The 15,675-nt window shown below is 36.9% G+C and overlaps 1 protein-coding gene across 1 annotated transcript in view; it reads right to left on the bottom strand.

The window, feature by feature from the left end:
* Window positions 1-15,675, bottom strand: part of DNAAF9 (dynein axonemal assembly factor 9) — a 145,957-nt gene that overhangs the window by 122,642 nt on the left and 7,640 nt on the right. The window contains exons 2-3 of the mRNA XM_063100122.1: window positions 3,360-3,439; window positions 2,353-2,472 (exon numbers count right to left, since the gene is read on the bottom strand). Coding sequence (XP_062956192.1) covers window positions 2,353-2,472; window positions 3,360-3,439 — 200 coding nt within the window. The remainder of the gene's footprint in view (window positions 1-2,352; window positions 2,473-3,359; window positions 3,440-15,675) is intronic.

The following is a 15,675-nucleotide window of genomic DNA, read 5'->3' as shown; positions in this document are numbered from 1 at the left end:
TCCCAAGAAACCAGAGCCATTAGACCTCGGTCTAACAAGATGAAGCTAGAAGTTGTTGGAAGAGGTAGCTGGCTCTGAGAAAGGCACACGGGGGAGGGGAGCATCAGACGCAGCAGGTTTAGGGTAATGCCAACACAGTAATACAGTGTAACATACCATGTTTTATGAAAACATATTATAAACTCAATAAATACTGACCACAGATGACCACACAGCTAGGTAGACTCCTGAAATAAAGCTCCATGATTCTGGCCTTTTAAGCCACTCTGAGCTCCATACCTGGTTAGACCCAGAGTTTCTAGAGAATACAGTACATAGCAGCCTCTTCACAGTTGATTCTCAGGCAAGCACTAGAGTCAAAGGATAGTAAAGGGTGGAAAAGGAGGGCCCCCTCTCATCTCTCAGAATACTGGTCTTCCTCACACACCCCTTCCAAAGAGCCCTGTCCTGAATCAGTTTTAGACTACCTGCTTATGAGAGTTTGATGTCACCTGGAAAGAATGGGGGCTTCTGGTGTATATTATACTACACTAAAGTGTAACATACTGTGAAGAATTAGTATCTAATAAAAGATGTAACAGAACAGCTACTAGACCTAATTAAGCATTCTCAGAATCTCATAGGACTCTGATGTCACCATTATGAACAAAAGTTTAACAGAGTGTACAGACAGGTAAAAGAAGAAAGCATATGGGCCGGCCTGTGGCTCACTCGGGAGTGTGTGGTGCTGGTAACACCAAGTCAAGGGTTAAGATCCCCTTACCAGTCATCTTTAAAAAAAAAGAAGAAGAAAGCATATGAAAATAGGGATAAATACGTGAACTGTTTTAAAAGTTTCTTTTTAAAATAAATCCCCCATGTTGGCTTTTCTTCTCATATAATCAGAGATTGAAATGTGGAAGCATATAAGGCTAGAGATTTCAGCTTTGTAACTTCTTGGATTTAAAAATGAATTTATTAATTTGGAAGAAAATGCTCATTTCCTAAGCACACATTGTGCCAAGTGACAAGATAAACACAAAGATAAGCAAAAAAGCACATCTCTGAGTATTTAAACTATTCCTTAATTTCAATACTGTAACATCCTTAGCAATCTTGGCTGCAGTGAAATTATGTGGCTGCTACAAGCTGCCAGGATTATTTCTTTCCAAACCAACAGATGCTGTACAGTATAAGGAAAAATTGTTTTAAATCAAAATCTGAAACCAAATTTGAATTGAAAAAAATATAACGGAAGGAATAATTTCAGTCTACTCTTTCTGGACTCCCTAACAAAAAGGAAAGGTTTAATCAATGTATAAAAATTAATACATTTATGGACTTTACCACAGAAGAATTTTCACATATATTAGACCAGGGTTTCTCAACTTCGGCACTACTGACAGTTTAATTCTTTGTTGTGGGTTACTGCCTTTTGCACCATAGGATGTTTAGCAACATCCCTGGCCTCTGTCCACTAGATGCCAGTAGCATCCCCTGCCCAGTTTTGACAACCAAAAATATCTTCAGACATTGCCAAATGTCCCCGGGGGGACAAAACTGCCCCCAGTTGAGAACCATTGCACTAGACCCACAGCAACATTATTCCACATCAGATGTTTGCTTTTGTACCTCCCCCAGCTGCCTCGCAAGAGTGGTCTGTCTCTTGTCCAGCTTTATTTGTCTATTTCTGTGTCTCCTGACCCATCTGGCAGACAAGTCATGATGCTAAGTATGTGATATCAGAGATAGCTCCTGGGCAACAGCCCACAGCAGCATCAACACAGGCAGTGTGTCTCAGAGCTGAGGAAAGGGAACGTAAGCAGAAAGCTTGCATTGTACTCAGAGGCATCATCATGAATTAAAGTCACATAGAAAACAATTCCCAGAGACAGCAGGACAAAGAGCCTTTGTTCATCAGCTGAAGATCCACATGAAGTCTTTCTTGCAGGAGTAGCCTACAGGGTCATCGTTGCTTCACAAATGAAAGTGTTTTCACAGGACAACAACACATAATGTGAAACCTTCAGCGTGAAGAAGCAGTGGGCAATTAAGAGGAGAGCCAGTACCTTGCTAACAAGAAATAAAGCCAAACACTGATGTTTACTTTTTTCCCTAAAGCTGATTAACCCAGCAAATATATTCTGAAAACTACTATTGCTAGTTTCTTATCATCCAGCAGGTGACCAACAGGAGCATATTACTTATCAGCAACGAATAAATGCTATTTTCATTATTAAAAAAGCAAAAATTCACTGGGGCTTTGGACTATTTTAAATTTGATATTTTCCCATAAAAAGACCATGAAATAAGGATACAAAGAAATAAACAAGCCAGACCTCTCTCGCACAGAATTTACCATTATGTACTTACCATCTAGAACTTCTTCAGAAAATCCCGTTTTCTCAAAATCACTAGTATTCTGATTGTACAAACCAAACAGAAGATAATTTGCCAGCTCTCTGCAGCCTTCATTGTACCTGCTATCGATTCCTGTGAGGCAAAAAAGGATCTGATCAGCTGTACTGTTCTAAGGGGAGCAAATGAGTCCCAATAATTTGCCCCTACTCAGCAAAACTGTGATGGTCAAGTTAAAGGCAGCAGCTCAGACCAGTTTTGTGCCAGAAACCAAACTAAGCAATTCTCTGTGAAAGAAACAGGCCTCAGCATCAGGTACCCTAACTTGGATTCCAAGATCTATATAGTTGAAACAATCAAACAGCACAGATTATTGAGGCTGTTAATCTCTGAAAATTGGAATACTTTCAATTGGCCTAAGAATAGGGTCAGAAAAATATTCACTTCTCGAAGAGATCTTTACCAAAACATGTGGGATCAAATAAAGGCAGACTAAGGTGATTTGAAAAGATCTCAAAGATGTGAAAAAGAAGACAAGTGACTGGAACCACAAACACCCATCATTTCACAAATACAAGGCTCAAGGCCTAGCACTATACTGGATACTGGGGTATGCTGGTGAACATGCCTGCATATGGCCCTCATGAAGCTTACAGTCTAGTGGGGCTGCCTCTCAATGCCTCAGGTATATATACTACCTGGTTCTTAGGTATCTGTGAAGTCCCAGACCTATGGCTTTGAACAAGAGAGAAATGTCAAGGGCAGGAGGCAGCTGGAGGTATCTGTCTATGTCAGGCTAAGAGGAGGGGTTGGGGCAAAAAGAAGCTCCAAGAATGGTAAAAGCTCGCTATCTGACTGATATTTCATTCAAGTTCATTAAAACAGCAACAGATTTCAGGGGAATGAGAGCTAGGAGAAGACACTATCTCACAGCTTATCTCACGATGATACTATTACCACTTCCTGTGAACAAGAAATCAAGTTGTCCCAGCCTTGAGTCCCACCTTGTTAAAAGCACTGACCTAGGATGCAGAGGATCCCATCAGGCCGAGACTTGCTGCTCTGGGTCAGGATGCTCTGAACCTGGCGGAGTCGGCTGCAACTGCAACAAGAACAGAAACAGTTCCCTGAGTGCCAGCACAGCCTCAGGAGAATAGCAACATGTCGTGTGAGTGTACTACAATGAAGACATGAGGAAAAGAAATCACTTTGCTAAGGACAGAAATTGGTGCTTGTCTGATTCTGGTAAAGGAACCATAAAATGAATGGGAAAGGGTCCCCATCTCTTCCATTTTCTGGAAGAGATTATGTAGAATTGGTCTGAAGACAAAGTCTGGACTGTTGATTATGAACTGGATGGTCAGTGGCGCTCTGGCTCAACAAAGGATGTAGCCAAAGGCCCTCTCATGGTCAATACTGGAAAGGACTGAGACTCAGCAGCTGATTCCAAGAACTTCCAATGACTTCTCATTTTTGAGGATTCAAAGAAGAGTTTCTACACTATTTGCCATAACTGTGGTCTTTATCAGTCTGTCTCAAAAACAAAAACAAACAAAAAACACACAAAAACCAAAAATTGTTCCAAGGACCTAAACAAAGCTCTAATTCATCCCCATAGTTACCTCTGTGGAGAGTGTCAGCAGAGGATACTTGCTCCCATTTCTATGCAAGTCTATTATTCCTTCAGCCCTATATCCCCTTGCTCTCAAGCAAAGTGAGAGGAGAGGCACTCTCAGACATTAATATTATTTCTAAGGATCCATTTTCTCCATATCCACTCCCTCCTTCCTAGAAGCCCCAAAGAGAGGTGCCCAATTTCCTATTCAAGACTGATCTTTCTACCTGGTCTCTTCATCATTTCCAGGTCCAGGATCTGCCTCTACTATTCACTCTCTAATACTCTTATATTTAATCTTCTCCCTACAGTCAATATAGTCCCAGCCCTACCACATCATCATTAACTTAGATCCTCCACAAACCAACTACACTAATTGTTCTATCCATGACAATCAGGCTTCATCTCTACCACTTACTGAATCTGCTCCAGTACACTTCCCTACCCTCACCCAAACAATAGTATTTCCAGCCAAACAACACTATTTCCCTTCCTTAATTCCCTGAACTCCTTTGCCCCACTGGATTCTTTTTGACGTTCCACAACCCAACTCATTCACCCCATGACTTAGTGGTTATTATCACTGTCTTGCATCAAGACTTTCACAATCTTCCAAGTGATACCAAAACTAGACAAAGACGGTACAAAAAAAGAAAAAAGAAACCTACAAACCAATATTCAACATGAATATAGATGTAAAAACCCTTAACAAAATATTAGCAAAGAGAATTCAGCAACATCTGAAAAGAATTATATACCATGACCAAGTGGAACTTATCCCAGGGACACCCAAGGCTGATTCATTATGCATAAATCAATCAATGTAATATATCATATTAATAGGCTAAAGAAGAAAAATCACACAACCATATAAGTGATGCAGAAAAATCATCTGACAAAATTCAACCCTCATTCACAATAAAAACACTCAGAAAATGAGGAATAGACTGGTTTCCTCAACTTGATAAAGAATATCCAAAAAATACTCCCAAGCAAAGTTTGGAATTATATGTAATTGTAAAAGACCAAATTTTTTCCTCTAAGATCAGGAACAAGGTAAGGATGTCTGCTCTCATCACTCCTATTTAACATTAATATTGGAAGCTCTAGCCAACAGAATAAGGCAAGAGAAGGAAATAAAAAGCATATAGATTAAAAAGAAAGAAAGAAAACTGTACTTATTTGCAGATATGGCCTATCTGCAGATGACATGATGGTCTATGATGGTAGGGAATCTCAAGGTATCTACAAAAGAAATCCTAGAATTAATAATTGAGTTCAACAAGGCTGCAGACACAAGATCAACATACAAAAATTATTTGTAATTCTATATGAAAGTAATGAATACACGGAAACCAAAATTTAAAATATAATACCATTTATAATCTCTCAAAAAATGAAATATTTAGGTATAAATCTAATAAAACATGCAAAGGACTTACATGCTAAATACTACAAACACTGAATAAAAAAATTAAAGATATAAGTAAATGGAGTGACATACCATGTTCACAGATTGGAAGTCTCAACATAGCACAGATATCAATATTTAAACTGATACACAAGGGTACTTCATAAAGTTCATGGAAAGATTCACACTATCTTTTAATTCTATTTTTTCACAAATTTTTTGAAGTACCATCATACAAGTCTGACATAATTCCTATCAAAATCCAAGATTTTTTGTAGATGTAGAAAAGATTATTGTAAAATTTATATGGAAAGGCAAAAGACCTAGATTAGCTAAAAAAAAATAAATAAATGTTGAAAAAGAAAAATAAAGTGAGAGGAATCACACTACCTGATGTCAAAACTTACTACACAGCTAAAGTAATCGACACTGAGTGGTATTAGCTGAGGGGCAGACACAAAGAACAATGGAACAGAATACAGTAGCCAGAAATAGATCCATACAAGTACAGCCAACTAATTTATAACAAAGGTGCAAAAGCAATTCAATGGAGGAAGAATAATTTTTTCAATAAATGGTGCAAGAGCAACTGGATATCCATAGGCAAAAACATGAACCTAAACCTTATACCTTATACAAAAATTAACTCAAAATAGATTGCAGATTTAAATGTAAAATGTAAAACTATAAAATCCTTTAGAAGAAAATACTCAGTACCTAGGGTTTGGTGAAGAATTCTTAGACTTGACACCAAAAAGTGTGACCCTCAAATGAAAAAAAAATATGGGGCTGGCCAGTTAGCTCAGTTGCTTAGAGTACAAAGTTGTAAATACCAAGATCAAGAGTTTGGATCCCCGTGCTGGCCAAGCACCAAAACCCCAAAACAAAACACAAATAAAAAAACAAAAACAAAACACAAACACAAAAAACACAAATAAAAATAACTTGAACTTCATCAAAAGTTTAAACCTTTGCTCCATGAAAGACTCTGTTGAAAGAATGAAAAGACAAGCTACAGACTGGGAGAAAATATCTGCAAACCACATATTTGAAAAAGGACCACATGTAGAATACATAATGAATTCTCAAAACTCAACAATAAAATATGAACAATCCAATTATAAAATGGGCAAAAGGCATGAGGAAATAATTCAACACAGAGGATACAAAAATGGCAGATAAGCACATGACAACGTGTTCAACATCATTATCCGTTAGGGAATTGCAAATTAAAGCCACAAGGAGATATTACTACACATCTATTAGAATAGCTAAAATGAAACACAGTGACAATACCAAATGCTGGTGAGGGTTCAGAGAAACTGGACCAGTTATACATTCCCAAAAGAAATTAGAGAAGACACCAATAAATAGAGAGACATCCTCTGTTTGTGGATTGGAAGACTTAATATTGTTAGGCTGAAATATTGTTAATCAAAGCAATCCACAGATTCAGTGCAGTCTTTATCAAAATCCCAAAGATGGTTTTTGCAGAAACAGAAAACTCCATCCTAAAATTCATATGGAATCTCAAGGGACCCCAAATAGCCAAAACAGTCTTGAAGAAAAAAAAAAAAGAACGAAGTTGGAGATCTCACAATTCCCTATATTAAAACTGACTACAAAGCGACAGTGTAATCAACAGTGTGGTACGGGCATAAGATAGACATACAGACCAATGAAACAAAATGAGAGCCCTCACATATACAGTCAAAAGATTTTTTGACAAGGATGCCAAACTATTCCATGAAGAAGGACACTCTTTTCAACAAATGGTGCTGGGAAAACTATCCACACACAATAGAATGAAATTGTGATATAGGAGGTGCTCAGTTTCCCTGGGCTGTGATTACAGGACACGCCTCTGGGTTTCAAGTCATTTGCCAAGGTCTCAGGCCCCTCCTAGAGGCCCTCCCCTAGAGGAAAGCTATTGTTGCCAGTTAGACCTATTTTCAGCACCAACACAGGGAAAATGAGACCACAAGGGACTGGCTTATGCAAAACCAGTGGCTGGGCATGCTCAGTAGAGAGGGGTTATATAACCCTGGTAACTGAATGACCTTCCACTAGAGGTGCTAGAGAGCACAGAATATTCTTGAATATGCCTGGGGTATGTGACAGGATTTTACCAATGAACATGCTCCAAGAAAACAACTGAGCATGTGCAAGGCTATTTTACATAACTGAGAACCACCCTCTTCATTGAATATTCATTAGGCAACAAAACTATAAAAGCCAATTCACAGCAGAAGGCAGGGCTGTTGCTCACTCTCCTGAAGCCAGCCCACAGTCTGCCTGCAGAGTGTGTATTTCTTTCTTTTTGTATCAGACTTACTTTCAGCAAGCAGCTTATCATTCTCTTGAGCCAGCCTGTACTCTGTACTGAACTTTAAGTATGTATTTCTTACTTGAGTATTAAACTCAGGGCCCTGTTTAGTCTCTGAAGCTATGCTGCACTCTCTCTGTGAAATCTGTATCTCTAATTCATTATGTTAATTAAACTTGTTCTCATTTTGTACTGTGACTCTGCTCTTGAATTCTTGCCTGTGGCAGAGTCAAGAACCTGATAAGGAGACAGAGTGGGTTGCAGCCAACTGTTGGACCACCTAGACCCTACTTCTGACATCACTGGGACCCTTACCTTATATACACAGAATTAACTCAAAATGGATCAAACACCTAAATATAAACCTAAAACTATAAAACTTTTAAAAGAAAACCTAAGGGAAAATCTTCATGACATTGGATTTGGCAATGATTTCTTGGATATGACACCAAAAGCACAGGCAACAAAAGGAAAAATAGACAACTTAGATTACACCAAAATTAAAAACTTCTGTGCATCAAAGAACACAATCAACAGAGTGAAAAGGCAACTCACTGAACGGGAGAAAATTTTTGCAAGGACGTATATTACAAGGGGTTAATAGCCAGACTATATGAAGAACTCCTGTAACTCCACAACAAAAAATAATCTCATTCAAAAATGGGCAAAGAACTTGAATAGATATTTCCCCAAAGAAGATATACAAGTGGCCAATAAGCACATGAAAAGATGCTCAGCATCACTAATCATTAGGGAAATGCAAATCAAAACCATGATGAAATACCACCTCACACCTAATAGGGTGCCTATTATCAAAAAAACCCAGAAAATAACAAGCAATGTCAAGGATTTGGAAAAAATAGAACCCTTGTGCACTGTTGGTGGGAATGTGAAATAGTGCAGCTACTTGGAAAACAGTATGGCAGTTCCTCAAAAGATTAAAAATAGAATTACCATATGATCCAGCAATTCCAGTTCTGGGCATAAACCCAAAATAATTGAAAGCATGGACTTGAAGAGATATTTGTATACCCATGTTCACAGCAGCACTATACACAATAGCCAAGAGGTGGAAGCAACCCAAGTCGTTGGATAAACAAAACGTGATATATACATACAATGGAATATAAAGATTGAATAGTCTCAAAAAGGAAGGAAGTTTTGAAACATACTATAACACTGATGAACTCTGAGAACATTATACTAAGTGAAATAAGCCAGCCACAAAAGGACAAATATTGTATGCTTCCTCTTTTATAAGGTATGATGATCCCCCCTTATCTGTGGGGGATATGTTCCAAGAATCCTAGTGAATGCCCGAAACCACAGATAGTACCAAACCCTATATACACTGTGGTTTTTCCCATATAGTAAAGGGCAGGTAGCATACACAGAACGGATACAATGGACAAAGAGATGCCCCACATCCCAGACAGGACAGAGCAGGACAGCATGAGATTTCATCATGCAAATCAGACTGGTGAGCAATTTTAAACTTATGAATTATTTCTGTAATTTCCATTTAATATGTTAACCATGGTTTACCACTGGTAACAAATCTCCGAAAGCAAAATGGCAGATAAGGAGGGACTGACTACTGTACCTAGAACAGACAACTTCATAGAGACAGAAAGTAGAATGGTGGTTGCCAGGGGCTGGCAGAAGAAGGGGTGGAAAATGATTGTTTAATAGGTACAGTGTTTCAGTTTTGCAAGATAAAAAGAGTTGTGTGGATGGATGGCAGTGACTTTAGTCTAACAATATGAATATACTTATTGCCAGTGAACTGTACACTTAAAAATGGTTAAGATGGTGAATTTTGTGTTGTGCGTATTTTAACACAATTTAAAAAATTTTTTTTCAGAAGTAAAAAAAAAATCAATGTTATGTAAAACAAAAAACGACACAGAGGGAAAACTATTGTCATGTAAAAGAGATTAAAGAACAACAAAAAAATGCAATGTCTGAACCTTAATTTGATAAAAAAAGAAAAAAAACAAGCAAACACATGAGACATTCGGGAAAATTTGAATAAAGACTGGGTATTTGATGCTATTAGGGATCTACTACTGTTACTCTTCTTAGATAAGATAAAGTTATTGTGGTATACAGAATCCTTTTTCTTAGCAGATTTATGAGGAAATTCCTAGGAGTGAAGTATCATGATGTCTGAAACTTACTTCAAAAAGACTTAACATAACAGAAGAAAGATTGAGGGTGGGAAAAAAAGATAAATCACATGTGGCAAAATGTTAAAAATTGTTGAATCTATGTGGTGTTCAAGTATTCACTGTACTATTGGTGTACTACATAGTATTCAAATATTCATCATACTATTCTTTCATCTTTTCTGTATTGTTTGAACATTCTCATAATTTAGGGCTGGGTGGAAAGGGGTCATGTGGAGTAACTCAAGGTTTTAGAAGCAGCAGGGCAGAAACAGCAAAACAATCAAAATTAAAGTAACAAAACTTCTTTCCCTGGGAAATGACGATTACCTGCCCCTCCCTGCTTTTTTATGTTTAACAGAAGATGGCTCTTGTAATCATTCTCTGCACAAGAAATATTTCTTCGAGTTGGTCTTCTGGCCCATTTTCCAACCCATCTGGACAGTTGGCTGACTGGCTGCCAAGGTTACCAAGAGCTATTTGGTTTTCAAACTTACAGCTGGCCAGTGACAAAAAACATGAACAGGTCATGTGAGCAAGAAACAAACAGTTTCCCCTCTACTGCTGTAGAAAGCCAAGACAATACTGAAAACAGAGGTTTCTTTCCTGCAAGTGTCTTGGCCAAATAAAGTGGCAGCATATAAAATGAAGAAATATCTTCCTCTTACCACAGTTAAACATCATCCTAATTAGTGTTTCTTATTTTCTTGTCAAATCAGTAAAACTAAATTCAGTTCTTTTTTCCTTTGTACATTTTCTTCCTTCCTTTTCGAAATTTAATTTTTGACCAGAACACAGCCTATTATTTGTCACTTAACCATGAAATGTGCCACTTACTGAATTATTTACCTTTGCACTAAAAAAAAAAAGTGACAAATACAAAGAAAACCACAATCACCCATATTCCCAGCACCTGAAATTAACTACTATTAACATTCTGGCATATTGGCTTTTATCTACATGAGTGATTTTTTGAATTATGTATGTAAAATGTTAATTTATTATCCTTTTGGGAGGAAAACTAAAATATTAGATATAAAACTAAAGTCTTCATTGATCCTCATCCCCAGAGGTCACCACTATGAGTTTGTTGGATAATCCAATCAGTCTTTTTTTTAATAGAAGCTTTCATACATACACCAAACCCAACAATAACACTGCCTTCTAGTTTCCAGGTCTACCTAAGCATGGCTGGCACAACCTGGGTAGATGGCCTGTGGTCACACATGACTTTACAAAGTTCTATCTTTAGAAGACGTATAGATTCAGCAGACCCAATAAGGCAGCTTACACCAAATCTACTGCTTTCAGACTATAATTTATTTCTGATTTACCCTGGATTCAGACTCAGAATATAGACATAATGGATGACAAGATGAAGAAAGCAAGACCTAAACAGATGAAATTTACCCAAGATCACAAGGCTGATAAAGATTACCACCACTAGAGCCCGAGCAATCAGGTACCCTGACTTTGAACTTTTTCTTTGTGCTACACCTCACTGTTTTCCTGACAATAAAGTTAGCCATAGGTACAATATTTTTGAATTCTAAACCATCATCTCTGCTCTTCCCATCTTCCATCTTATACGTATCAGTTAACTCACAGCTCACTGCTTTTATAACAATAGCTGTATGAACAGCCAGGTATGTTTTCTTGTTTGTTTGTATTTCATTATTCTGATTCTTGAGAAATGGACGGAAAAAATAAAAATTTTATTTTTACCTGGTTTTCCTCCATAATTTACAGTAACTTTTAAATCTTGAATATTAAACAATTAAAACACTAATATAGTCTCCTTATATTCTGAATGCTTTGTGTTTTTAACGTTTTACAAAATGAATCTTCATACCAATCTGATTCTCATCATAGAAAACTGATATGAACGATTTAGTATGGATTTCTCAGTAATACATAGTTTGGGTGGGTTTTTTTGGAGAGGGGGTGTTTGTTTTTACATACACAAAATCATAAGATATGTACCTGCTCATCAACATGTTTATTTTACTTAACATACCCTGGAGATCTTCCCAACTTAAAACATATAACTGAACCTCATTTTAAAAATTGCTGTACTACATTATTTTGTTTTTATTTAACTGGCCACTACAATTGTACATTCAGGATTTTTATTATTTTTGCTTGCTACTGCAAACAGTGCTTCAGTGAGCAACCTTATATATCTATCTTTGGCACAAGTACAAAAGTTTCTGCAAAGAAGAAATCTAAAAGCAGCACTGCCAGGTTAAGAGGTATCTGCACTTTAAATTTTCATAGATCTTGCCAAACTGTTCTCTTAAACCATTCACCTACAATATGGCAGAGTACCTGTTCCCCTACAACTTTCTAACCCAAGTGTTACCACAGTTCAACTAATGCTAATCTAATGGTGAGAATTAGAATTATCAGTTATAATTTACATTCTCCCTAATCACTAGAAAGGCTGTCAAATCTTTATTGATCATCAACATTCATTTTTCTATAAGTGCATGTTTATATTCTTTGTCCACTTTCTATTCAGTCATTTGGGTTTTTTCTAAATAATTTATATATTTTGTCATATTAAAAAAGTTGTGTCTTGGCCATATGTAGCAAATATTTTCTCCAATTCTCTAGACTTTGTTTACGGTATCTTTTTCATGCAGAAGTTTTAAAGTTTTATAGAATTAAATCTATCTTTACTTTAAGCTTAAGGTTTTTATGTCTTCCTTTTGTGCAGTTCCGACTTAGTATTGTAAACAAAATAATAAATGCCAATATTTTATTTTAATGATATGTGTGAGTTTTAAAAAAAATATTTACCTCTATTCCTCTGGAACTTTTTTCACTTTTGTGAAGCAGGAATCTAATTGCACTTTGTTTCTGAAAAAAATAAATGATTGTTTCTGACCATATATTGACCCTTTTAATCCTCTAATGTGGAATGCCACTTGTAGCAATGCTAAATTGCTATATATAGCTACATCTATTTTTTGGATCTATACTTGATACAATTATCTATTCTCATAGAAACAGTACTTAAAAAAATAATCGGAGCTTTAAGGTATGTTAGCATTTGGAACTTTCTAGTACATAGATTACGTTTACAGCTGCTAGGACACATCTTTCTACCTTTGTTTCAAAGATTCCATGGCTTTTACTAAACATTTTTGCTTTAAGATAAAGGATAAGATCAGCTTGTCAAGTTCCATAAAAATTTCTATTGAGAATCTGTATTGAATTTGTAGTTTCCCACTCAGAAACATGATGTGTCTCTCCTTTCCTTCCTCTCCTGTTTTATACCCTTGTGTCAAGTTTTATATTTTTCTTTATAAAACAGGTCTTACACATTCTTATTAGTTGATTCCGAGGTATTTTATAGCTTTTGTTCCCTTTTGTTCTTTGGGGGGATTTTTTGTTCACATTTTGAATGTCATCTTGAGTTCATTACATTTTTTCAAAGAACTTGCTAAATTGTGATTAGCTCTAATTGCCTGATCTACTGTTATACAGTTTTCTGGGTAGTGGATCACAGCACTTTTACCTCTTCATTTTCAGTATTTACAGTTTTTATTCCAACTCATTAATTCATCAAGTTTTTATTAAGCACCTACTATGTGCCAGACACTGTTCAGAGCATTGGGGATTTAGCAAGGAACAAAAAGACAAAAATCCCTGTGACAAAAATCCCAGAACTTACATGGGCGGAGAGGAAGAGGGATAAACAAAATAAATAAGTAAAATACATTTGGCATGTGGTGATAAGTAGGACGCTGTAAGTCCAAAAAGGAAGGTGGATTGCAGTTTTAAAAACAGAGATCAGGAAAGGCCTCACCAAGAGTACGTTTGCACAAAACATGAAAGTAGTGAAAGAACAAGCTATGCAGCAAGTGCAAAGACCCTGAAGTGGGAGTGTCCCTGAAACCTGTGTAGCTGGAGCAGAGTAAGTAAGGAAGAAGTAGTAGGAGATGAAGTTAAAAAAAAAAAAAATGTGGGGGGTGTGGAGAGGCAGATTAGTTAAGGTCTTATTGTAGATTTGAGCTTTTACTTGGAGTGCTTTGAAAAGACATATGAAATTACTTACTTTTTAATAAGATCTCTATTTGCCATGTTGAAAACAAACTGAAGGGGGATAAAAATTGAACCTGTGAGACCAACTAAGAGTCTACACTTCAATAATACAGACAACAGATTATTTCTTTTGCTTATCTAATTAGCTGGAACCTTATTATATTAGCTGGTTTAAATCAGGAATGAGTGTTAAATTTTAAGTAGATGTTTTTTGGGGTCATCTAGCAGTCTGTTAATTTTGTTAATAGATTTCCTAATAACAAACAATTCTTGTATTTCTGGGACAAATCCTACTTGTACATGAAGTAGTATTGTTCTACTATACTTCTAAATTCAATGTACTATTGTTTTATTTAGGATTTTTGCATTTGCAGTTCTGCTTTGTGCTTTCCTAATCAAGTACCAGGATTATGCTAGCCTAAGAGAATGAGTGGGAAAACTTTCTGAGATACATACTCCACTCAGCATGTTTGCCATCTCTATCCCTTCTGGTAACGTACCCTGTGTGTCCCTTTCCACTCACAGTGTCGCATCATGGTTTACCCAGAGGTAAGCCAGGTCAACTGGAGTCCCTTCCAGGGATATCTTGTTCTGGAGCTAGAAGAGAAATGGCCTCTAGGATCATAGTGCAGAATATGGTTTAGGGCTGCAATAGCCATCTTCACTGCCTTGGGGAATGTGTGTTTAGAGGAGAAAATGCAGACAGGTACTGAGAAGCAGAAATGAGAGACAGCACAGACAGAGGCAAATATTGCAAATATTTTCTCCAATCCTCTAGACTTTGTTTATGGTTCTGAGAGCAATCTTGGTTCCAGTCCCTAAGGCCCTAGTTCCTACAGCTCATCCTACATGTTTATCTTCCCCACTATCCTTTCCAGCCAAGTCAATCAATAATTCTCTCTCTCTCTCTTTTTTTTTTTTTAACTTAAATCCTTTGAGTTGGATTTCTGTCACTTGCAACAGAAAGCATACTTCTTAATACAAAATCAATCCCAGGAAACATTTAGGGTTGAAACATACTAATGTCTACATCTTACTTTGAAAAGCATTAAAAAACAGGATGGATGGATATATGATAAGGCAAATATAGCAAATATTAAGACTAGAATATAGGTATGGGTACACATGAATGTTCACTGAACAAGTCTTTCAACTTTTCTGAACTTTTGAAAATTTTCAAAATGAAATGTTGGGGGAAAATCAACAGCAGGAGTAATAAAAGCCTTATCAGCATTAATCTAGACTTCAGGTACTGATTAAAAGGAGCTCGCTGAAAGACTGCTAGAGGTTTAAGAAACCTGGTCCTGCATTCAACAATTACTTGCCTCCCTTTGCAAAACTAAAGACTTGAAGGAAAGGCAAAAAGGCAGGACATGTGGCAAGGCAATAAATGCCATTTCTCATTGATGTTTTTGCTGGAGCAACAACCTACAATGGAAAAAGCAAAGCCAATGTTGCTGCTGTTATGGCCAATACATGGTTAACCACTGACCATAAAGTGGCTCAAACCTAAGGGACGGGGACACACAGACACACACAGACACACATGCACACACACAACTGAAGAATGTGCTGGCAGCATTTAACTATTCAATTACTTAAATTTCCTACCAGCTCACCAGAGCCATTAGTAATTCTAAGAAATATACCTTTCATTCCACACAGCTACCTCCCTATAGTAGAAACAGTTGCCTAATCCATATCCATTCTCCACTTCTTTCTTACTAATAGTACCCCAATTTTATCTGAGGCAGCAATAGGCCCAGCT

Source organism: Cynocephalus volans, chromosome 1 (assembly GCF_027409185.1).
Source record: "Cynocephalus volans isolate mCynVol1 chromosome 1, mCynVol1.pri, whole genome shotgun sequence".
Classification (NCBI taxonomy): Eukaryota; Metazoa; Chordata; class Mammalia; order Dermoptera; family Cynocephalidae; genus Cynocephalus; species Cynocephalus volans.
This window is presented reverse-complemented; position numbering and strand designations above follow the sequence as displayed.